The sequence below is a fragment of the Pogona vitticeps genome, chromosome 2 (genome assembly GCF_051106095.1).
Source record: "Pogona vitticeps strain Pit_001003342236 chromosome 2, PviZW2.1, whole genome shotgun sequence".
NCBI lineage: Eukaryota > Metazoa > Chordata > Lepidosauria > Squamata > Agamidae > Pogona > Pogona vitticeps.
This window is the reverse complement of record NC_135784.1, coordinates 215,355,154-215,379,539: the sequence shown is the minus strand read 5'-3', so window position 1 is coordinate 215,379,539 and position 24,386 is coordinate 215,355,154. Positions and strand designations below refer to the sequence as shown.

Sequence of the window (24,386 nt, the reverse complement as noted above, 5' to 3'; positions counted from 1 at the left end):
TCAGTGCAAAAAGATTTTATTTCGATTGTTTCACTTAATATCCAGATTTAAACTCACAGTATTTAATTATTGTAAAATATGAAAAAGTTTATCTTCAGTGTAGTCCTAAACTCCCAAGTGCCCTTAAAAAAAAGAGTTAGAGTAAGTTCAGGACAAACCTACAGCATTCATTTACTTTAGCTGGTTCTGATACAGAGGAGTATTTCTTAATTTGAGAATCAACCCCTAGAGACTTAGCTAACTGCAGAGCATTTGAATCCCCACTAATCAGTGTCCCGAGAGCCACCAGCAGCCTAAAAACAGCTTCGAGGTCTTGCACAACTTCCATGACTGTGCTGATCACTGACAAGCACTGAGCTTTCCCCTCAAGGTTACTCATTTTATGTAAACAAACGGCATAGTTCAGCGCCAAGGTGGCCAGTGCAATGTGAATGTTCTTATTGCTACTCGACTTCAGTTCTATTGCTTGTGACATGATTGTGTCCCCCTGCGATATCATCAGCTTTTGACCAACTGGGTGGAGAAAACAATTGCAGAAAATTCTAAGGGCCAGCATCTGGTTGGCTTGTTTTCCACCGGGGTTCAGAAAGGCAAGAAGGTGGCTGCAGAACTGGATGCCATCCTTTTCACTGCAAAAGCTTTCATTCACACTGGGATGCTTGACCGATAACCGAAGGATATCGAGGGCTGGAAAAACAATGTCTAAAACCAAAAACAAACAACAACACGCCATTACTATATTATCCTTTGAATTTTTATTTTTTTTTTTGCAATACTGAAGCAGATTTGTCAATCCCATGGTAAAAATCTGCCTCCTAATTAATAAAAGAGGGTTCTTCTCTGGAACACGGACACCTCATGGGTATTTAACTTGGGCAGACGCTGGAATACTGTCACACCAGCTAAAAAGAGTTAGGCTTCCATCAGTAAAATAACAGCCTTTTAATGGAAAATGGTTTTGTAAACTTCTCTTGTTCCAGTTGCTTAAATAATTATTAATGCCCAAGGGCAGTTTACAGCAAAACATAGCAGCAACATAATTAAAATACCAATTTGGCAGAATAGAAAATAAAAATAATACAATACAAATAAACAATATAATTAGAAAGCATTAAAATATATTTATGTAAATTTATATATTTATGTCAACTTTTAAAATGGTAGAATTGATCAGATTAAGGCTAGAAAAGTTCAGCTGACTCTGCAGGTATAATGTTTTGAAATGCCTGCCTGAATAACAGGGCTTTTAGTGACTTTTTAAAAATTGCTAGCAAAGGGGTCAGACAAATTGCAGGAGGAAGTTCATTCCACCACCGAGAAGGCCCAGCTTCTCATCTTCTCCCTCCAGGCCACTCTCAGAATTAGCATCCTCGGCCAGCCTGTTGTGCATACTGTCTTCTTTCCATATAATTTTTAGATCTACAGTATGACCCCTACTTCGTACCATTTGGCCAGTTAATTGCTTTCCACAAGGTTTGCAGCTGCTGTGCTGTGGGCGCTTCCATAGAGGTATTGCATATGACAGACAGCATATTTTCTAGAAGATCTAATTCATCTTCTGTCAACCGCTGTTCTTCAGGTGCACTTCCATTAAGTTCTTTCAGTTTACCTATATAACAACACAACATGTTCCGAAATTACTCAATGCAAGATACCTTTTCATTTTGCGGCTTTACTGAAAAACCTAAACATTAAAAGTCAGTCCAGCTCTTTGAGAATAGTTATCCCTCTTGTAGAATTTGAGAAGTAATCTGGAAGATAACTTTCAACTATCTACTTTGACTCGACTTGTGACTAGAGATGTGGAATATGAATATCCCTGTCCCAGCTGGACCTAATGAGGGTCCGGCCCCCCAGGACCGGCCCATACACCCACACGTCCTGGCGCCTCAAAGGCCCTACTCTTCCTGCCAATGGCGCCAGGAGCTCCGCTGTCTCCCTGCTTGGCTGGCTACTCAGCAGCCATGTGGGAAGACTCGCCCTTCTGCCCCCTGCCTGGAGTGGCCAGCCGAGCAGGGAGACAGCGGAGCTCCTGGCTCCATTGGCAGGAAGAGTAAGGCCTTTGAGGCGCCAGGACGTGTGGGTGGATGGGCCAGCTCCAGGGACCAAAACCTCATTAGGTCCAGCTGGGACGGGGATATTTGCATTCATTTACAAACACAAATATCTCCATCTCTATCTGCAATTTGGCATCCACCCACCCTCTCCCTTTTCTCTTGGGGAAAAAACTTGTTCACAATAGGGACTCAGTTTTGGGACTTGGTGACAAGGACTCAGACTTGCACTCAAAGACTTGTCTTTCTGTACAAATCTGCACAGAAATGCCTACTTGCCACACAAGGCAGATTCATGATTAGGCTGGTGCTCATTACTTGCACCCCCTTGTCATATATTCCAGATGCATTAAAAGGGGGAAACAGGCAGTTCTTTCAATATTCCTCCACATAACAAAACTGATACCAAAGAGGACTGTAGTTCACTATTTACCACGGAGAGAAATATTTAAAAGTTTCAGTCCTAATGCAGTACCAAACATTCTGTTTTCATCAACAGGGGGAAGCAAACTTCCTTCAGATAAACAAGCAATACTACAAAGAATACCCTGTAATATTTATGCCCTAAGAGTACAATTTGTTTATATTAAAAACATAAATCCCTTCTGTAATCAAACCATTCCGTACTTATTCTCATCCACAAAGAGATCTAAAAGTGACAAGGGATTAAAATGACATATTTTACATAACTGCAATGCTGTAAAGATCATTGCTTCTTGGAAATGGCATTTAATAAGCCATATAAATATACTCACCGAGTATTAGTGCAGGATTAGCCTGATCAAACGTAACAGCTTCTTTTTTTGGAAAATAAATATTTTCAGATTTAGTTGTAGCGGATTTGTAAGCACCAGATCCTAAAAAGGAGAGAGGAGAAAGAGACCAGCAGTTTGTTACTAAAATCAAGGTACTGCTCTGCAGCATAGAACTGAAAATAAATATTTAAAGTAGCTAAAGACTCCAAAACTGTGAAGTTATTCATTACCCAGATTTTTAAGAAATGCTTTGCAGCTAATTTCACCATAAATGATTCACTGAACTGACTAAAAATGATTGTTATTTGATTTTCCTCTTTGAAGAGGAGATTGGGGGGGGGGGCAGAATAGCTTCCAAAGGGAAGAATTATATAAATAGCATTTAATAATACTCAAGTGTTTAAAAAGCAATTAGGAAAAACATTTCAAATGTTAATTCAAATATATATACATACAGTGGTGCCCCGCATAGCGAGCGCCCCGTTTTACAACGAATCCGCATAGCGATGCAGATTTTGTGATCGCAAAAGCGATGATTTATTTATTTATTTATTTTATGTCCTGCCTATCTGGTCGGTTAAGACCACTCTAGGTGGCTAACAGCATAAAATAGTACAAAAATGTTTAAATGGAAAAAACTTTAGGAGAGGGAGGAAACAATAGGAAAGGGAGAGAAGAGGGCATCAGGAATTGTCTGGAGGGAAGGCCTGCCGAAACATTCATGTTTTTAGTTGATTTTAAAAGATACCCAGCGAGGGTGCCACATGATTCTCAGGAGGTAGGTTGTTCCAAAGGCGAGGAGCCACCGCCGAGAAGGCCCGATTTCTTGTCTTTACCTTCCGGGCCTCCCTCGGTGTTAGGCTCCTCAGCCTCACCTCCTGGCTTGCACGAGTGACACGGGTAGATCTTGGTGGGAGTAGGCGTTCCGCCAAGTATCGAGGCCCTAAACCGTTCGCTTACGGATCTTCGCATTGCGGTTTTTTAAACAGCTGATCGGCGGTTCCAAAATGGCCACCCACAGCATTTTCGCGTGGTTTTCTCGCTTACCGGGTGGCGAAAACGGCGGCCGTATGGAGGATTTCCGCATAGCGGTGAGTTTTCCCCCCACAGGAACGCATTAAACAGGGTTTAATGCGTTCCTATGGGGTTTTTTGTTTCGGATAGCGATGATTTCAGATATCGACAATTTTCCTGGAACGGATTATCGTCACTATGCGGGGCACCACTCTGTGTGTGTGTGTGTACACACACATACACATACATACAAACTTTGAACATACAAAGTTAATTCAAAAAGCACCCTCTTAATTTCACTACACCATTATTTGTCCTCAATTCTGAAACCTCCAGGCACCTCTCCATGTTCCAGGTTTTCTTCCTTTCCTTTCTTCATCTGCAGTTAGTGCCACTCATATGCTCATCCCAGGATAACAGATGCCAGTTGAATGGCTGCCACATAAACCATTAGCACACTTTGCCTTACAATTATGAAAGACTTTTCACTGACCTGTAAAGGGATCACCTCCACGTACAGCAACTGAAGAGTCAGATCCTGAACCTGGGACATAGCGACCAGCACCTGGGGAAAAATTGCCACTAACAAATAAACCCCTGCATGCCATGCTTATGTACATGTGATTGTACAATGGCAAACAAAAATACTGACATCCTCCCAACACACACTTATGCTCCTTTTAGTGTAGGTCCCATTTTAAGCTATCCATCAACCCACTTACAGCCTTGACCGCAAGCTTTTCAGGACCAGGTGAAATTTATTTTTAAGGAAACATCTATAGGTCTGTGCTGCAAGTGGGTTTATGGATAGCTCTATGTGGAGCTGATCCCTTTACAGTGGACCCTCGACTTACAGACGGCTTGACTTAGACTTTTCGAGTTACAGACTTCTCTGGCTGCAAATTTTAGGTTTGACTTGCAGCCAGAGAATCGACCTACAAACCAGAAAAAACACAAAATGGAACAAAAGTGGAACAAAAATGGTCGGTTACAGGATTAATCTGTTATCAATGCATTGTAGGTCATGGAGACGTGACCTACAGACTTTTCGACCTGTAGCCATCGTTCCAATACGGATTAATTCTGTAAGTAGAGGGTCCACTGTACAGGTAGTGTGCATTTGTCTGTGAACACACAAATCTTCAAACAGTTTCTTGCACCCAAGAGAAAAGTAGGATAATAGAACTGCAGTGCTGGAAGCATCTCCAAAGATGCTCTAGTCCAGTGGTTCCCAAGCTTTACTGCAGCTAAAACTGTGCTCACGACCTGGGGTTCAAATCCCAGGTAGCCGGCTCAAGGTTGACTTAGCCTTCCATCCTTCCGAGGTCGGTAAAATGAGTACCCAGCTTGCTGGGGGGGCAATGTGTAGCCTTTATAATTAAAATTGTAAACCGCCCGGAGAGTGCTTGTAGCGCTAGGGGGCGGTATATAAGTCCAATAAATAAATAAATAAATAAATAAGCTTGGGTCCCAAGAGGTTACTAAAACTCCCAGAAGCCTTTACCACTAGCTGTGCTGACCAGGATTCTGGGAACTGTAGTCCAAGAACATCTGGGGAACCAAGGATGAGAACCATTGCTCTAGTCTAGGGGTCCCCAACCCCCGGTCCGCGGCCCGGCACTGGTTTGTGGGCTTGCCGGAACCAGGCCATGGACACAAGTCTCCACCCCCAGGGAGGGGGGGCGATGTTGCGCTCCTAACTGTTCCCGCAGCGACCCTTCCCTATGGGGAAGCCGCCGCGTGCCAGGCTGCCTGGGAAGTGCCAACGGCCAGCCACCAGGCTCGGGGCCGCTCCACCCAGGGCGAGCGGTGTGGGGGGGGTGGAGCACGCGCACACATTCCTGCTGTTTCCTGCCTGGCTGATTCTTCCCAGGGGGAAAAGGTGGGCCAGGCCGGGCCGCACGGAGTGCCGCTACTTGTCCGCTTCTGAGGCTCCAGGAGGGCGGCTTCCCCGCGGCCACTGCTGCCACATCCCCCTAGTGTGGCTCACCTTCCGGGGCCTTCCATCAGAGCCTCACTCCCACCCTTGCAGCGGCAGCTCCGTCGCTCACGGCAGCCCTTGCCTCCTCCTTCTCCAGCAGGGAAAGCATCCCCTGCTGCCTGAGCCCCACTTCCTTTTCCCTTTCTTGGCTCGTCTTGGCCTGCCTGTTTCTCTCATCCCCTCCCTTGAGGCACCCAGACTCCCGCCAGGTAGGAGCCCTTAGCCGCCCCCACCCAGCAGCCCTTGGCTTCCCCCCTTCCCCCCCCCACTGGCCAGAAGTTTCCCAAGAAGGCAATGCTGCGCACCAGGAGGGCTCGCTGGCCCGCCCTTCTGGCCAGCTCGGGGGTGGGGAAGAGCTAAGGGCTGCTGCGTGGGGACGGCGACCCGGTGGGAATCTGGGTGCCCCCCGGGAGGGGAGGAGAGGGGAGAAAAACAGGCGCGGAAGGGGCTACTTCCAGCTACTGCTGGAGCCCTAACCCGGGGACAGGCGAACAAGCCATGAGAGCACAGACAGGACCAAAGAGAATGAGTCTGTTTCTCTCCTCCCCTCCTGTGGGGCACCGGGATTCCCGCCAAAAGCAGACAAACAAGCAAACAGAAACCCACCACCGTCGCCAGCAGCACCACTCTGCTTTCCTTCCTTTCCCCGCCCCAACCCAGCCCCACTGCCAGAGGAAATAGGTGAGTAAGCTCTGCTGGCTTGGCAAGGTGGAGGGTGCAGGTGGAGAAGACCTCTTACCCTTGCCCCTTTCAGGGGGTTGTTTTCCCTCCTCCCCCCATGCATTAAATGATTTGGAGGGCAGGTGGGTTGGTTGCCTCATCCTGGGGAAAAGCAAGCCCCTTTTGATATAGTTCCCCCTGAGGGGAGGGGGAAGAAAGTGTCGTGGCAGGGGAAGGAGCAGCCTGATGGAGGAAACAATGTGGCATGATACCCTTCCCCTCTCCTCTCCAGTCTTTGCTGCTGTTGCTCATGTGTTTTTGGTTCAGGGAGAAGGTGCTTCCTGGTGGGTGGAGTGGGGGCTGACTGCTGCCGGCTTGCATGTATATTTAGGCTCCGGGCTGCAGCAGCAGTTGTGCACTTGCCCTGGGCCACCTCTTGCCGCCGCCGCCGCTCTTCTCGTCTCACCTTCCCTCCTCTCTGCTCCCCTCCCTCCCTCCGCCCTCCCTGGCCAGCAGCTTCACGCTAGCACCGCCGCCATCAGCAAGAGCAGGGGCGCTGAGGGGATCGGGAGGAGTGTGTGTGTGTCTGTGTGGCGAGGGGCAAAGGGATGGGGGGGAGAGATGGACCGCTCAATGGGAGAGCGCGCACGTACGCTGTGCAAGCCTCTCTGCTGGGTGGGAGAGTCGGAGCCCCCTTTCCGCGTCCTGCGGTGGGGCCAGAGGCAGCCTGTCTCCTTTTGTGAAAAATGCTGCAGGGCAAGGGGACAGCCGGCAGAAAGGCTGCTTGGCTCAGATCGCCTGCATGGGAAGCTCTGGCAGGCGAGGGTTGCGCTGGGCTTCTTGCATGGCTTGCACATTCCTAAATTGCACAAGCGCTGTGCTGCGCTGCTGTTTGCGCATGCGCCCAAGCACGGGGGGGTGCCCCGCCTTCACCAGCCAATCCGCGGGGGGTGCCCCACCTTCACCAGCCGGTCCGCAGATGGAAAAATGTTGGGGATCACTGCTCTAGTCTACCTCTGCCAATGCAGAAATCCATAGCCAAAGCATCTTTGATAAATGTCAATCCAAGCACTGCTTAAAAATCGCCAGTGAAAGATAATTCACTACCTTCTAAGGCAGTTTTTCTCCACTATCAAACAGCAACTATTTTCAATAAATCTTTCCTTGTGTTTAGATATAATCCCTTTTGTTATAATCTCCCTCCTTGTAGTGTGAATCCAGAAACAAGCTTGCACCATTTTCCATGATTATCATATCTGAAGATGGTCTTCATACCACCTCACAACTAAACAGGTCAGCAGCTTTATTTTCCTAAAATCTTGGAGGAAAAAAGTATAACAATATAACTGACCTAGTATGACCTGTTCTAGAAACATCCCTCAATTTAGGCATATTATAGTTCCACAAAATACAGTGGGGTCTTGACTTAAGAACGCCTTGAGTTAAGAACATTTTGACTTAAGAACCACTCTCATAGGAAAATATTGACTTGACTTACATACTTAGATTTGAGTTAAGAACTAAAAAAACCCACGTGGGAGGCAGGGAAAGTGCAAAATTGGAACTTTCAGTTAACTGTTGGCCAGTGAAAAGGGTGCCTGTCTGCTTCCTCACTCCTCCCAGCGTTTAGAGAGTGGATTGGGAGACAGTCTTCAGACTGCCTGGTACTGCCTGGACTGTATTTTCCCTGCCTTCCCTGAACCTTTCTTGACCTAAGAAAAAAAGAAACAAAATATCCCCCTCTAGTGGTCGTACGCAGAATAGCATTTTCCCATTAGTTTCTATGGATGGAAAAGAGCAGATACAGATCAAATGGGTTTCAATGCATTCCTATGGGAAATGCAGATTTGACTTGAGAACATTTTGACTTGAGAACCGCCTTCCAATACGGATTAAGTTCTCAAGTCAAGACCCCACTGTAAGTTGTATGTAAAAAAGAGAAATGTAGAAATGTTTCCCTGACACTAAGTTCACTTCAGGCAAGTCACAAGGTCTGTGCCCTATTTGCCTCTCATAAAAATTTATACAAACATCGAAACAATACCTGTAAACGGATCTGCTGCAAGTCCTTCGGTGGACTCCAAGGAACCTCCTGGCACATAGCGCCCACCACCTACGAAGAAAGAAATCCAACAGAAAAGGAAGTTTTCGCTGTATACATTCTATTCAAGTACAGTTTCTCTCCTATTAAGTCCAAGTTACCTCCTCCAATAATGAAGTGCCCACGGTTTTTACAAACACACACAAGAGTATATGCATGCTCAAGCAATCTGACACCCTCCACTACTCATCTGAAAGGAAGCACATGTTATCCATCGCATATGTTGGAAGTAGACAAAAGAACAAACAAGTCCTTTCCATTACCTGTGAAAGGATCTGAAAAGTCAGAGTTTGCAGGTCCAAGAGTTTGCCCTTTGGTGTTATCTATTATGAATTTGGCCACCTGATCCAGGAACATAGGATTTAGATCATTCTTTTGAAGGAAATTATATGCAGTCAGCCATGGATCATCACTGATGTTGTACGGCAGCTTATAGGAAGGTCCACTCTCATTCACATCAATGCTGAAAACATAGTCGTATTCCTTCACATGGAAATGAAAAGGAAGAAATTGGTTCTTCTTGTGCAGCTCCACTATACACAACAAAAAAGGATGGGCACACAGCCTTTTAGCAAACATAAAACAATGAGAGAATTCTCACCCGTCCTTCAAACAAAACTTTTCCAGATGTCTTCTGTGTGGCTCCAGATGAACCAACAACATCCCCAATTTTCATCCATCTGCCTTCACTGACACTCCACTGGTAAGCTTCAACCTTGCCACCATCTTTAATAAGCCTTGTTTGCCCTTCTCTAGTACCTTGGGACACAGAAAGAAAAAAAATAGAACAACATTGTAAAAGCAAATGACTTTATTAACTAGGATGCTTCCTCCCTTTAAAAACAAGCAACAGATTCTGAAATCATGGAGACCAAGAAATGCTAAAAAAATGATTCCCCACCTTGGTTCCCCAGATGTTCTTGGACTACAACTCCCCAAAATCCTGGCCAGCACAGCTAGCAGTAAACGTTTCTGGGAATTTTAGTTCAGGAACATCTGGGACCCAAGGTTGTGGACCACTGGTTTAAAAATAAGAAAAAGAACATTTAGAAAGTGCAGCTTGGTCCTCATCTAGCTGTGCTTTTCAAAAAATGGCATCACTGCCAATTTTCTGGAAGAGTTATAGCCATTTCAGTCATGGGTAAATGAGTATTTGATGGCACACTGTATCCCATATAATTTGGGCACTGTATCTTCCTCATTGTGCATACTGTTCAACAAAGCCACAACCTTTGTGGCTCATCAGAGTTGTATGAAGGCTTTGGTTATAAATGATTGTCACCTTTACCACTGCATGTGAGCTCTGTTATTCATGCCCTGTTACCTTCTAAACTGATGAAAAATAGCTGTGCTCCTATTAAGAAACCTAAGAAGTCCTTCTATAAATTTGCACTGTACTTTTAAAAAACCATCTAAGCACCATTTCTTAGGAACCTGCACCTCTGCAAGGAATTTCAAATATAAATTTAATGACTCCCCCCCCCCTTTTGGATTGGCTCTAACATCCTAAAAAAACCTGGCTAAATAATCATGTCTACCATAGAAAACAATTTTAGTAGCAAAGACAACAGCAATGAAAGAAGATGCGAAGTAAGCATCATATTTCTCAGTCAGCCCATGTAAGATCAGAGTGTTTTGCTAAAGACACGTTTTACCACAGGATGAAAAATCTAAAATGATGTATTTTGACAAAATGAAAAGGGGGAAAGCAAGATAGTGTAGCATTTTAAAGACCAATAACTTTATGTCCATGGATCAAAATCTACTTCTTCAAACACAGAGATTTCAAATACACGTATCTTATATTTATTCCACCGTGCAATAAAGAAACATGGCCTGCCAAGTATACCAATAATAGACAAAGTTAAAATGGTTGGTTAGAACAGGCAAGGAACTATCAAGTTGTTAATCAGCAGATCCTAGCACGTGAAAAAAAGTTAGGTAGACCTGGCTGTCACATGAATGCTAAGAGTTACTTTTGGAACAGTAGCAGCTGGACTGTTCTAGTGGCAAACTGGTTGAACTAAATCAGGGGAAAGCCAGGCTCAATTTCCCATGAAGCTTACAGGACCACTAACTTTCTTTTAAGTTTGACCTATTTCCAGGGTTGTCAGGGAGACGAAATGGGAAGGACAGCCATGAACGCCACCTTGCACTCATCAGAGGAAAGGTGGAGTACATGTGTAATTAGCAAATATAAAGATTCAAACATAGAGCAAATCAGAAAATCTAAAGAAGGTTGATGTTCTAATAATGCCTGAGAAGAACTAGTTTAAATTCCTGTTTGTTATTTTTATTTTTGGTGGTTTTACTTTATGTGAAAAGTGAGTTCCAAGCCTGCTGCTTACGAGAACGGCTGCCCAATTTGTGTGCATATTGGCTTAAGAGAAAAAGGCTCTAGTATTTATTGATATCTACTCATACACTTCATGCAGGGTAGGATGAGGAGTGGGAGAGATTGTTCCAGCATGTTTGGGGAAGAAAACTATCACAAACAGCTTTATTCGCTAGACTATCCACAGGTCATAGGCACTTTTTCCCCAAGCTGTAGTCATCTGGCTTAGAATGCACAAGTAACAATGAAGCAACAAAAGTGCTGGTAAATGCTGGACAAAGTTCATATACTGATCATAGATAAACAAGGTAAAGCACCAAAGCAAACGAAAATCAATTTGATCTCTTAGGAAACAGGCAAATATTTCTGTTGTTCTAGTATGCTAAAGTTTGAAAAAATTATAACAGAAATAAAAGCAGTAAAACAAACAGCAGAAGTTTAGAAAAAGAAAACCTGGTTCCTGTTCTGACATTTTCCCTTCTTGAGAAACTCAAATGGTCAAACAGAAAACCAGGGTGGAATGGATTCAAATGAAATTGATTTTTTTTAAAAAATTAAAATATTTTGATTATTTAAATGTTTTGAGTTTTTTAAATTTAAAATTTGATTTAAATCAAATTAATTTTTTAAAAATCTTTTATTTTTATCTATGCTACAGAAAACTATAGACGTGTCATGTATGCAGCTGGCACTTTATCATGGTAGCTTCTTAGGCTGATGCCACATATTTGTCTGTCTCTCTCTGAAGCTTACATGTTACCCCTTGCTTCCTTCTCTGCTTCCCATCTTGACTTTTTAAATGAAAGAACAACTTTGTACAAAAGCAAATAGACAAAATCTGATCAAATGTCATCAGGGTCAACCCTGAACATACTGTATTTCTCCAAAAATAAGAAAGGGTCTTATATTAATTTTTTCTCCAAAAAAACCGCATTACAGCTTATTTTCAGGGGATGTTTTATTTTTGTTCATGCACAACAATCTACATTTATTCAAATACAGTGGTGCCTCGCTTAACGAGCGCACCGTACAACGACGAATTCGCATAGCGATCCCCTTTTCGGGATCGCTAATGCGGAGGCATACCGATCGTTCCAATGGGCAAAACTCGCATAGCAACGATCGGTAAGCGTTTCGCTTACCGATCTTTGCTTTGCGATGCCCGCGGATCAGCTGTTCGGCGGTTCTAAAATGGCCGCCGGACGCCCAAAATGGCCGCACGCAGCGTTTTCGCGCCCTCCCCTCCCTTACCGAGGGCGCAATAATGGCTGCTGCTATGGAGGAAACTTCGCTGAACGGTAAGTTTAGGGCCCATTGGAACGCATTAAACGATGTTTAATGTGTTCCAATGGGTTTTTACGTTCCGTTTAGCGATGTTTTCACATAGTGAGGGTTAATCCGGAACGGATTAACCTCGCTATGCGAGGCACCACTGTACAGTCATATCACCTTCTTCTGGTTGCTGCACAATGGTGGAGGGCGAGGTTTCACAACTGGGACTTATTTTGGGGGTAGGGCTTATATTACAAGCATCCTGAAAAATCATACTACGGCTTATTTTCAGGTTAGGTCTTATTTTCTGAGAAACAGGGTAGTTTGATGGTATTTCTGCCCTCAGTAACAATCTGCTTTTCTTTCCCTTCTAGTTCTAATACTCCATTACAGTTAGCAGTGCCAGGATAACAAACAATCATACAAAAAAATTAACAGTTATTTAGCAATTAAGATGTTACCAGAACATGCTAAACAGAAAAGCCTATAAGCTTAATCTAAAACTGGTGCAGGAGTGAAAAAAAATGTTATATAAATTCAGAATTATACCGGGTTCGTCCAAATGCTCTCTACCAGGAAGTTCTTCAGCATTGATATCTCCTAAATCACCAGTTTTAGGATCAATTGTTGCTTGGGAAAGCTCCTTTTCAAAAGCTTGGATCTCCTCCAAACTTGCTGTGCGCTCCAAAGACTCTGTAAACACTCTGATAATGCCATCACTGAAGGACGAAAAAGATATTTCTCATCATACAAAGGAGAAGTTTTTAATGCATTATTTTCCTTCTTAATTCTGTTCCCATCCCCCTGAAAGTGGTCCTGATGTCAAAAGCAAACAGAAATCATTTTTTTTAAAAAAATGCCAAAAAACACCTGATCCTAGAATAATCCAGTGAATTACATCAGGCATGAGCTTCCTTTAACATGTTTTGACTTGTTTTCACTTTTTAAAAATTCTGTAATTTTATGTGAGCCAATGATCTGTTTCTGTTTTTACAGAAAAGATGTAATTGATCAGCATTCAGCCCATCCTGAGTTTAAACTCTTGTTAAGAAGATACAACTGCCTTCCTGGATCAGACCAAAGACATCCTCATTTCCTCTCTAGATGCCGTTAGGAAGCCGCCGGCTATAACCATGCACTGTTTTCTCTTTCTAATGGCTAGAAAGGTAGCTTTGAACACGGAGGCTCTATTTTGTGATCACAATGGTTAACAATTGTTGGTAGAATTGGCTTTCTTGGATACAACACTCTATTTTCCACAGGCATCTCTGTGATGAGATGGGTTTTTGAGTTAAAATCTTTTAAGGCATATGGGTTTTGTAATTCAGAAATGAGCCAGAGAGGTTCCATCTTGTTTCTTTGTATAAAGTATCTTTACTATGCTGACAAGTTGTTTTCTAGGCGAGCAGAGAGAATGTTATTCTGAAAGCCTGAGAAAGGACTCGGTGTGATTGGATAGATGGGAATTGTTGTGACTCTTTGATAAACCACAGAAAACCCAAATAACATCTGGTGCGTATGGGAAGGAAGTCATGTGATGTAACAGGACTGTTTGCCTAGTAACGAACTCTGATTGGATGACATCGTGGGAAGGTGCATTAAGCCCTTGCCAGTTACTCTTGAAAAAGGAACTTTTTGCCTATGGACATTGTCTTTCCAAGACCGACCTTTCATTCGTTCGTGACCTACTCTTCAGTCATTTGGGACTCAACCTAATATCTTTCGAGACGGACTGGTGGCCTACCTACATGGACTGTTTCCTATGCTTTGCTGGATTACTTTTGGACTTATGGGATTTTTCCTAAGGACTGTGCATGGACTATTTTCTATGGACTGTTCTGTGGAATATTCTTTATGGACTTCTTTTCTTGGAATACTCCATATGGACTATGCTCTTGTAATTTTATAAGGACTATGGTATATTTACTGGATTTTTCTTTTCTAAGGACTATGGGACATATAATGGATTTTTACTTTTGTTTAGGGGTTTTTATTCTATAGGATCACTGAGGACTATAGCCTTTTTATAACCTACTTGGATTATTTTGTTTTTACTAATGAATTACTGGAGTGGAACTGTTTTTATTCTTTTTAATGGCTTTTTGTGTTTTTGTAAGGTTTTTGAACTCTTTTATATTTTTCATGTTTTCTTTGCCTCACTACATCTGTGTAACTAAACAGCACAATGCTAGTTTATTCGTTTTGGTTTAATTTGGCTTTGATACCTAGTAACATGCTTTTTCTTTAATAAAATAAAGATTATAAAACTCAATTGGTTTTCTGAACAGTACACTTGTCATAGGGTCATCTGAGAGTGCTGCCTCGGCCTAGCTTACTTAGAGTCCTGTCAGTGGTGCAAGTTAAGTCTAAGGACTACAAAGCCCACTTGACCTTTTCACAATAATATCTGAGAGTACCAGGGTGTTCTTATGTGGGCAGACCTGCGAGAAGGAGTGTTGTAGCATGGCTAGCTGAATTTGGACTCATTTAGCCCATTTTAGCATGTGCAAACTCCTGATTGCTCTCTGTCCAGGCTTACACGTGAGTTTTCGAACCCGTGTTTGCCGACAATCTCTATTCCCGACCTCAAAAATGAAAGGAGGATGGGTTCAGAACTGCTTGTTATGACATGTGTAATTGTCAGCAGCAGCTTCAGGTTAGAGGGCAGACTGGAGAGAACTACTTATGGTTTTAAATAATCTAACCTCCAGCCTATCATAAGTCGTCAACTTGTCACTGGTGGATTACATACTATTTTCCTCCAATCCCTGAAACACATACGAAAACAATACAATATAAAATGATATACTGTACCTAAGCCACCAAAACCTATTAATTTACTTTGTCTGAACATAATGCTTACATTTCCGCATTTAGCATTATGTAAATAAGACTTGGATTTGAATATTCCACTATCCTATGCAACTCAAAAGGAGTTCAGAAGCTTTTATTTCTGTCTTAAAGGAATAAAAATTTGTTTGGACACTTGAGCTCCATACAAAACATGGCTAATCTTAACTATGGACTGGTGAAACAAGCCAACTTCAAACTATAGTTTATGAAGCTAGCTAGCTTCTAATGATCACATTTAGTATCATCCATAGTTTAGGGCTAGGATTGTACATTAAATTCCCATCTAATCTAAGGGAACTTGTCAATTCTTGCATTACACCTAGGGACTTCTTCACACACTTCAAAAGTGCATGTCTTGCATCCCTTTGTGTCCTCCATATTCAAACATATGGGCAACATGTGAGCAGACTAAAGTCTGGCTACCTTGCTCCAACAACAATGTCTCCATTGTCCAAGACACAGCAGCACCAAATAGACTGAGCTGGAAGCCTGATTGTCTGTGTACATTCCCCTTTTCTCCAGATTCTGAGTGTTCTGTCTTCACCAGTGGTAACAAAATCTAAAATGAGATAATTCATTTGTTAAAATAAAAAATGCAACTTATTTCCTGTCAACCTTAGATTTAAACTGTGCTTATGTAAACACCAGGTTAAATCCAACACTGACCCTACCGATGCTGCACCCACTGAAATCAACAAGATGGAAGTTAGTTGTGATTAAAATTCCCATTCATATTAGCTTGTCTACTCTGCATAGAAGTATCTTAGAGTTTGGGCATTAAATTATTTATCCGCATAGGCCATTCCAGGTCTAAATGCCTAACATTCTAGCTAACAGTTTCTTGCCAATCTATTTCAAACCAATAACTTGGATCCAAAGACTAATTTGCACAACCAGAAGCATTTCCACTCACTCACAGAGGGGTGTGTATGTATGCATTACAGGAAACTGACTGAACCCCTTCCCACAGCTGCAGGATCTGTAGTAGATTAAAAACCATACTGGAAGATGGCTTTCTCTTAAACACATCGAGAAGTGTACAAAATGCTTTAACATGAGAAAAAGCCTTCCTTCTTTCTAGGGTTATCACTAAGTCAAAGTCATTTATTTATTCTAGTATGAGAAAAATTTGTCAGACTATAGCTGGCAACTCATCCAGATAAACCAGGGGTGTGGCTAACATTCTAGCATGTAAGGTTCATTTTAGCATGAAGAAACTGTTTTGGCATCCCCTCCTGTCCTTCATTATAACAAGTTTACCAACTCTCCCAATGCAGAGATGTGCAACTTCTGTGCTTCTGCTGCTGAAATTCAGCAGCAGACTGCACCAATGTAATTAAGCAACAACTGAGAAAATAAACCCATTTAAGTATTCTGCTGTGCATACGGGCAGCTAATTTCAGGAGCAAAAACTACACGCCATATACTGCTTTAATCTCGGTCTTTCCCAGATGCCAGCAAGGTTTGCAAGTATAATTTGCCATCAGGTTATAGCAGTAAAGTTTTTGGAAATGTAAGGGGCACAACAATAGACTTGAGAGCCATTATCCCAGTATAGGGAATTGAATGCCCCATTCCACAACAGAGAATTTGAAATTTATTACCCTAATGCTAGGGAAAACTGAATTTACTTCCCTTTTAACTTTATTATTATACAAAATGCAGAATTGTGTTTTTAATTTTAATTTTTAAAAAACAAAATCAGTTTCTTACCTTTGCTTTGTGGAAATACAGATATGCAATATATATAATTCGTGTGTCCATAATAAACCTGAAGACACTCGCCAGATATCTGCCACCTACGAACACTGGCATCATTGGCACAAGAAAGAAACTCTGTTTCACTTAGAATAGCTAAGCCTCTTACACAATCTTCATGCCCTTAATGAAAATAAAGAAAGACTTGTTAGCTAAAAGATCAGTCTCACTAGAAACTTTTCAAAACACCCTAAATGCAAAAAGCCAGTATTCCCAAGGCGCGAAACCATAGAAAACAAACACTTCTATATTTAGTGCTGGAACTGAGGTCTCAATGCAGTTATCTGGAATGACAATTATCAAGATTTGCAGTAAAGAAAGATTGTGTCACCATCATCAGTGGGATCTTTCTCAAGTCAATGGAGATGTCTCTAAAGTATAGTACAGATCTAAAAAGAATGGTGTACAACACTGGTCCTCAACCTTTTTAACCCTGCGGGCCAGTTGAGGAAGGCAGGGCACTCCCCAAGGGCGGGGCAGCACTCAGGGGCACTTGTGCACATACGCAAAGGGGTGCAGGAGCGCCCGCGCAGGTGCAGACAAAAAGGGGCTGTGTGGGGGGAGTACATGCGGGGGTGGGGGGGGAGGTCTCTCTCCATGGCCCGGTTCAGCTCAGGCCACGGACTGGCACCAGGCCGGGGACTGAGGGTTGGGGACCTCTGGTGTACAATATTTGTAATCCCAAGCTCATGACTGTTGTTCAGCTTGAGTTTCTTGTTGGACACCTGAAGCTATGGGTGGCACATGGGTCATTCCATATCAAATCAACCAATGAACAATCCATTTTGGAATTTGATGTCGTGGATTTGGTTAATTTTTGGTACATTTGTACCTTACCATGAGATTTTTTTTTTTAAAAAAATCAGATTTTTTTGGTCCACCCATTTCTAAAATATTGCATTTTCAAAATTGCAAAAAAAAAAAAAAAAGCCAAAATTCACTAGCCACCATACCTTCACATTTCACTGAATAGATACCTACAATAGCTACCGACCTGGGACAGGTGTCATTGTAAAGCTTATGAACAGGCCTTCATTTGATATACAACATGATGGAACTGTACATTTTTAAAAAATGTACACATTAAAAAAATTTTGAAATTAGAATTTTTCGGGAAATGGAATTTTTAAAAGTTTTCAAAACAATTCACACTTAAAAGATACATGTCCTGTAGCTAGTCAATCCAAATTTCAGGCTAGTATCTCATTGTTATCATACAAAACTTAAATTTTCTTGTTGGCAGTGACAAGGATTTAAACCCCCTCAAGTCCATTTTTTTTTTACAATTTACATTGATAAAATTCTGTGGTAAACTGAAATAAATTTAAAAACAGGATTTTTACAATCAGATTGAGACACAGAGAGGATGTGTGTGCGTGTGTGTCTTGGTAAAGGAACTGCTCAAAACATATAAGACAAGCCCTGACATTTTTGTATCTTTTTAGTCATGTGACCTTTCACCACCATTTTACCTTCCAGCAAGCTGGAAAAGCCTTTTTCTCCTTTTGACAGATCATTTTAACAGCCATTCCCTCCATGCACCAGTACTAATTGGGCTCTTCTATTGCTTGCAGCAAAAAATTGTAACACCTGCAAAAGAGCTGTACTAGCAAACTCATGACAATCCTGAGATTTCCAAAATACTAAACCCATGTATTGGTATTTGGGGAGGAGGGACCTATTCCTATCACTCCATGCCACAGAATGTTGAACGAGCCGAAGAAAAATTACACAATCAGGCAGGAGGAGGAAATAGAATGAAGTAGCTGGAACAGGAACACAAATCACACATATAAGCATAGAAATGAAATTGAAAGAATAATTGGACAAAGCCATTCCCTGTTCAAACTAGGAAGCTACTCTTCTAAAGACATTATAATTGGAAGTGAGAGCAAACTAGGCATCACTGGGGAGGACCTCAAACTGAAAGATCCAAGATTACTGAGCAGTTAAAAATGGGAGAAATTGTATTCCTCCCATCTAACCACAAACACCCCAAACATCTATCAAGGGAAGGGGACAAGCATAGCCCACTACAGACTGAGAACACTCAGTAGGCAGGGCTCAGAGATAAAACTGGGTGTGTAAGTGTGTAAGATACGCCAGAATATTGACCATAAGCCGTTGATTATACTTGATACTGTATTTAATGACCTGTTTGAGTTGCCAATTAAACAATTTTAGAGTCTAATGAACAACCTTTTAACTAATTTAACTTAAAAATTCAATAACCTTGGACAAGTTTCATATAGATTTTATTTCAAGCTGATTGGGGGGGGGGGGGAGAGAATCTAACAGCCAGAATCCTGTTGGTGATCATTGGTGCACAAACTGCCACAGCTCATTGATGAGGGTCTGGAGGGCATCTCAGTTGCACAATCAGGCATGCGACCAGGTAGCTAACTGTGATGCACCCTGGCATCTTGTCAATTCCTTGTGGCAAGCTACACAAAACTTACATGAACAATAGGATTCTGGCCACTGCATTATCTGGAAAATCTGTTGTATATTGCTTGTAAGGAAAGGCAATGTTTATCCTTTGCCAAATTCCTAAGTTACCTACTTACATCACAAGTGCATTTTTCTTACAGAAACACAAAAGTTAGTAGCTCTATTATTCTGCTCATTTTGAACACTTCTGTATAGGACATGGTAACTCCAAAAACTAATTATCATTAATTATTTCCTTCTTAACATAAACAATGGGGAGGCAGGGTAAAAATTTTCCTAAAAAACAATTACTTTCCTGTTGAGTGCAACTCTGACCCAGCCCAATTAGTCACTTATTTTCAACATTTCATTACTTTAGCCCTCTTAACTTTCATTTCTTCACCCCAGCTAAGTTTCTGTTCTTTGCCACATAGTAAGTTTCATTTCTCTCTCTTCCACAAAATTATCTGGAAGACTCCCAAATGTTTTCCTTTCAAAACAAACAAACTGGAACCCTATTGAACTATCTATGCTTGCTCAATGCTGTTTACTCAAGTGATTTGTACTATTTGCTGGGGGGGTGTCTGTTGTGCCATCTGTCATTCACTGATTGTGCAAATCATCATACAACAGACACAGAGTGGCGAGCACCATTTAGTTGGGTGCCTTTTGTATGATAATTTGCATAATTAGTGATTAACAGGTGTCACAACAGACAATGAACATGTCTGGCCAGACTCATAGTGAAATATGAGAAAATACTAGAAAAATACTGATGAAAAGATGCTTCAAATATTGCTGTGTATACTGAACTATGTAAAAAAACTCTGGTACCTATAACTGTCCACTACAAAGAAGCATCATCTTTTGACAGCTTCTTCCTTACTGCTGTGATACTCTAGTCTGTAGGATGGGCTCCCAGCATAAGATATAATTTGGAGAAGTGCCACAGCAAACAAAAGCATAGTTACGGATACAGCAGCAACTTCATGCATTAAGCATCTTTCTATAGCTTAGAAATGCATAGGGGAGGCTAGCCATCTTCAGAAATCATTAGACATCAGTTGACATTCCTTAATTCAATTTCAACAAAAATCTTTTTGTAAAGAAGACAAAATGATAATACAAGGAGTCCCTTGTTGTGGCACAGAAACTCACAAAATTATGGCACAAGTTTTTATATACTCATCCCATGTTACTGAATCCTCACATGAACACACATTTCAGACAGAACTGCAGAACTATGGCTGCACAACACGTGAAGCCCAGGGACACCTGTACTGACCTCTATTGTTAACTATAACAAAATTCCTTCACACTTCATTTTAAGTAGTACCAGACAATGTGGAAGCCCTCCTATCTTTTCTTTCTCACTGAGTGAAAGCTAGAGAAGGCCCCTTTGAATCAATGGAACTTATGGAGGAGCAGATTTACCAGATTCCCCACTGATTCAATGGCCCCACTCTAGTGTGCCTTACTATGGTAATCAACAGGATTTCAGTCAATAATGTCTATGGCATGCCCAGGTGAAAAGGTACAGAGGAAGAGCTCTCCTATCATTTTTAAACCCTGGAAGGATGTTTAGTCCTTCTCAATTCTCTAAAAATTGCAAACGTTCAAATATTATAAAAAGTTCCAGGTCAAATACTTACCAGTAAATGTTCTCTCACATCTACCTGCTTTCCATAGTTTAATGGTTTTATCAGCCGAACCAGTCAGCATTAATCCTTGTTCTGGTAAAATCTTCACTGCCCAGACAGCAGCATTGTGGCCCTGTATTTTTTTTAAAGGCAGGACATTAATGCTCTCAGAGACTGTCTACGTTTTCTGAAGTTGAAAGAACTATTCCTTATATATTGATAACAAACTTTTGCGAGAAGAAGAGCTTGCATACCTCTAATGTCATCATGCATTTGTCATTCAACCAAACTTTGGCTGTTGTATCCCATGAGCCACTAAGCAATGTTCCAAACTTTCCAGAGGAAAGGCTACAAACTAGGAAAAAAAAACATGAAACAAGTATCATCAGGCTTTACTCTGAATCTTCAGTAATAATGCTAGCAAAGATGCTTTGTGTTACATTACTAGTTCTCCAACCACACTCATTTTTCCTCCCACAAAACATCTTCTGTCTCTCTTGGATACCTCATGAAGGCTAGGTTTCACAATCACAACTACTACTCAGTAGAGGAAAACATGGTATAGTTAACATGTTCATGATTAGTCATAGTCTAGCCGCCTAGAGTGGTCTTAACCGACCGGATAGGCGGGATATAAAATAAATAAACAAAAAAATATAAATAAATAAAAATACAAAATATCAGTCTATACATTCCAGCTTTTTGTTGTATAATGGAATGATATTTGATTAAAATGTACATGCAACCTTGACTTAATTACAGTAGTAAAATGTTAAAGACTCTACAACAGACACTCAGCTAAGGCCAACAACTGTAGCAACTATTTTTGACCATTTGCTTACCTGTGTCTTTATGACCTTTAAGGACATACAGTGGTGCAGAGTTGTCTAAAGTGAAGATGCAAATGTTGTTGTCATTGCCACCAGTAGCAATTAATCCACGGGGATAGAGATCACTTGGAGGGATGACACACACACAAGAAACAAAGTTGGAGTGGCCACTCATGCAGTGAATTTCAGTAAACCCTCTGTTGGGACTAAAGACATAACAGATACCACTGAGTCTACATTTCTACAATGAAGGAGTCCTCTCCATTTAATAAACTGAAACCAATCTTGTACCTAAGTTCATCCTACATTTTAAAAAGAAACTGAGTTCTCAAGAAAAAATAATAATTGAACGAACAACTCAAGCATGTCATTATAGAATTTGTAATATTCATATCTTAACTGCAATCATGAGAGGTATTAAAAATAAAGCAGCTAGAACTACAAAATGTTTCTTCTTGAAATAATTACTTTTTGATTGGAATCCTGTTGGCACAGCTCTACGTGTGTAAGGCTGATGATGTCATCAGATTTCACAAGTGGAGATGCACCAGGAGGATTCTGGGCAAAACTTTTAGGAGTAAAACAAATAATAATTTTTAAACAATTAGTTTAGGGAATATGGTGTTATGTGGCATCAAGTCACAATTGATTTATAGCAACTCTAATAGGATTTCCAAGGTATGTGAGATATTTAAGGAGTGCCACACCTTCCAGTGAATTTCTATGACTGAGCAAGGATCTGAATCCAGGTCTCCTGAGTTCTAGGCCACTACTCTTTCTACTATACCACATTGGTTCTCAGGGAAGAAGTGTGAAAGTAATATCTGAGAATGAAAAATATAGAACACTTATACTGTGTATGATTCATGGTTGGTATTCTGACCAGCTATACAAATCACAAGTGACCAATAAATAATACACTGAACATGAATGAGTGTTACGTTTGCTAAAAGGCTCTTTAGTCAATGAGATTTGTCATTGATCCAACTGATTATGTTCTGACATGAGGCTACACACTTCAGTTTATCTGCTCTGCTGACTTAAGGTAAAGGTTCCCCTTGACAATTTGTCCAGTTGTGTCTGACTCTAGGGGGTGGTACTCATCTCCATTTCCAACCCATAGAGCTACCATTTGTCCGAAGACAATCTTCCATAATCCCTTACTCTTTGCCGTGCCGGAGGGAGCTGATCTGAGAAACGTCTGAAAACCCAAATGTTACCCACCCCTGCCCAATCTATTTATTTATTTATTTATTTTATTCTATTTATATCCCACCTATCTGGTCGATATGACCACTCCAGGCGGCTTACAAAGTCATAATACAATAATGCAACAGCAACATCAGCAACAGCAGCAACACAACAACAATAAAGACTTATTACAATAAATAGTAAAAGCTTCAAGATGGGAAAAAAATCTAAACAAAGACGGTATGACTTGAGGTTTGAGATTAACGAAATAACTAAGATGATAACTTTAACAGATTTTCAGTTCAGAAGGAGGAAAAAGTCAAGTCATCCCTAATGGCACTGAAATCAACTGGTCATCTTCCGACCTCCCTGTCCTGCCGTAAATCAAGGCAACAGAGAGGGCTCCCCATCTCTCTCGTCTGTCTGTAAGTGGAAATAATAGACTGTATAATACTTCCCGTCCCCTCCGCAGCACTCGGTGGCTCCCTCCCGCTTTTAGCGACGACCCACCTGTCCGGCCCCCAGAGCCGCGCAGTCCGGTCCCGGGAGACCGACACGAACGACCCGGTCGGGAAAAGGCAGCCGCTCAGTCCCCGCACGTCCAGCTCATGCCCCGCCAAGGAGCAGCGGAGCCGGTAAGCGCTCGCCGCGCCGGCCATCACTCCGCCTCTCCCGCACCCTGACACAGCAGTGGGAACAACCCCCGCCCCGGTCCCCTTCCTTTTCTCCCCCGCCCCAACGGAATCGACATCATTACGCGCCGGAAGAGGCGCAGCCATCTGCCAACCTCCGCCTGGAGCAAAGGAAGCACTACATTTCCCAGAATGCACGAGGGCAACGAGCAGCGGCAGGCCTCCTTAAAGAGACACTCCTCCCAGCTCTACATCCTGTTACTGTAGTTGTAAAATTGCCTATTAACGTTGATTCAGGAGAACCGTCGCGCTTGTTGCAGCCAGATGGGGCCGCTTACGAGTCTGACCAGTTAATGAGGAATAATAATGGAAAAAGTGGGTCGCCAACGGCTGCAAGACTGCCACTTTCCCCATCCGCTTCACGCTGTATTGTTGGGGGAGTTAATGCCATCAGGATAACTGAACCCCATTCTAACAGATAATGTTAATCTTTTTCATGTCTTTCTGTTTTAATCTTTTAATTGTATTTTAAATCATATGTTGTTTAATTAATCTTTTAATATTTAACTTATTGTGTTTGTAATTGTGTGAATTTGAATGTGAGCCGCTTTGGGTCCCTTGTTAGGAGAAATGTGGAATAACAATGATGATAACTGTGAAGGGGCCCAGAGCAAATTCCAATATCCATAATAATACTTTTATTGGTTAATAAAGATGTGCAAACCAGACACAACATCATCGCTTCCTAAATGGCCAAAAAAGCATTAAAGGGAAAGCTGGACCTTAACCCCTCATTGACTGCGAGCTGCTCCCACGAATTACTGTACAGTATTATGAAATGTCCCGAGACCAGCCGTAAAGTCTCGCGATGAAAGACGAG

General features: G+C 41.9%; 1 protein-coding gene across 1 annotated transcript; it reads right to left on the bottom strand.

Annotated features, from left to right (window-relative positions):
* On the bottom strand, positions 1 to 24,295 carry PLAA (phospholipase A2 activating protein). The gene is made up of 14 exons (XM_072992039.2): positions 23,385 to 24,295; positions 21,696 to 21,889; positions 21,108 to 21,208; positions 20,866 to 20,986; positions 16,739 to 16,906; positions 15,449 to 15,584; positions 12,722 to 12,891; positions 9,167 to 9,324; positions 8,829 to 9,048; positions 8,509 to 8,577; positions 4,317 to 4,388; positions 2,810 to 2,911; positions 1,445 to 1,609; positions 1 to 702 (listed from the first exon to the last, which is right to left on the bottom strand). Exons 1-14 carry the CDS (start codon positions 23,651 to 23,653, stop codon positions 137 to 139), a joined length of 2,511 nt encoding a protein of 836 aa, XP_072848140.2. The 5' UTR covers positions 23,654 to 24,295; the 3' UTR covers positions 1 to 136.
* Between the last annotated feature and the right edge of the window lie 91 nt (positions 24,296 to 24,386).

Excerpts from the sequence above, each read along its gene's own strand:
- PLAA (XM_072992039.2), bottom strand. The coding sequence starts at position 23,653 with ATGGCTGCGCCTCTTCCGGCGCGTAATGATGTCGATTCCGTTGGGGCG. Across the intron at positions 21,890-23,384 it reads CGGCTCTGGGGGCCGGACAG|TCCCAACAGAGGGTTTACTG; the intron begins GTGGGTCGTCGC and ends TTATGTCTTTAG. Across the intron at positions 9,049-9,166 it reads AAGTTTTGTTTGAAGGACGG|GAATACGACTATGTTTTCAG; the intron begins GTGAGAATTCTC and ends TTCCATGTGAAG.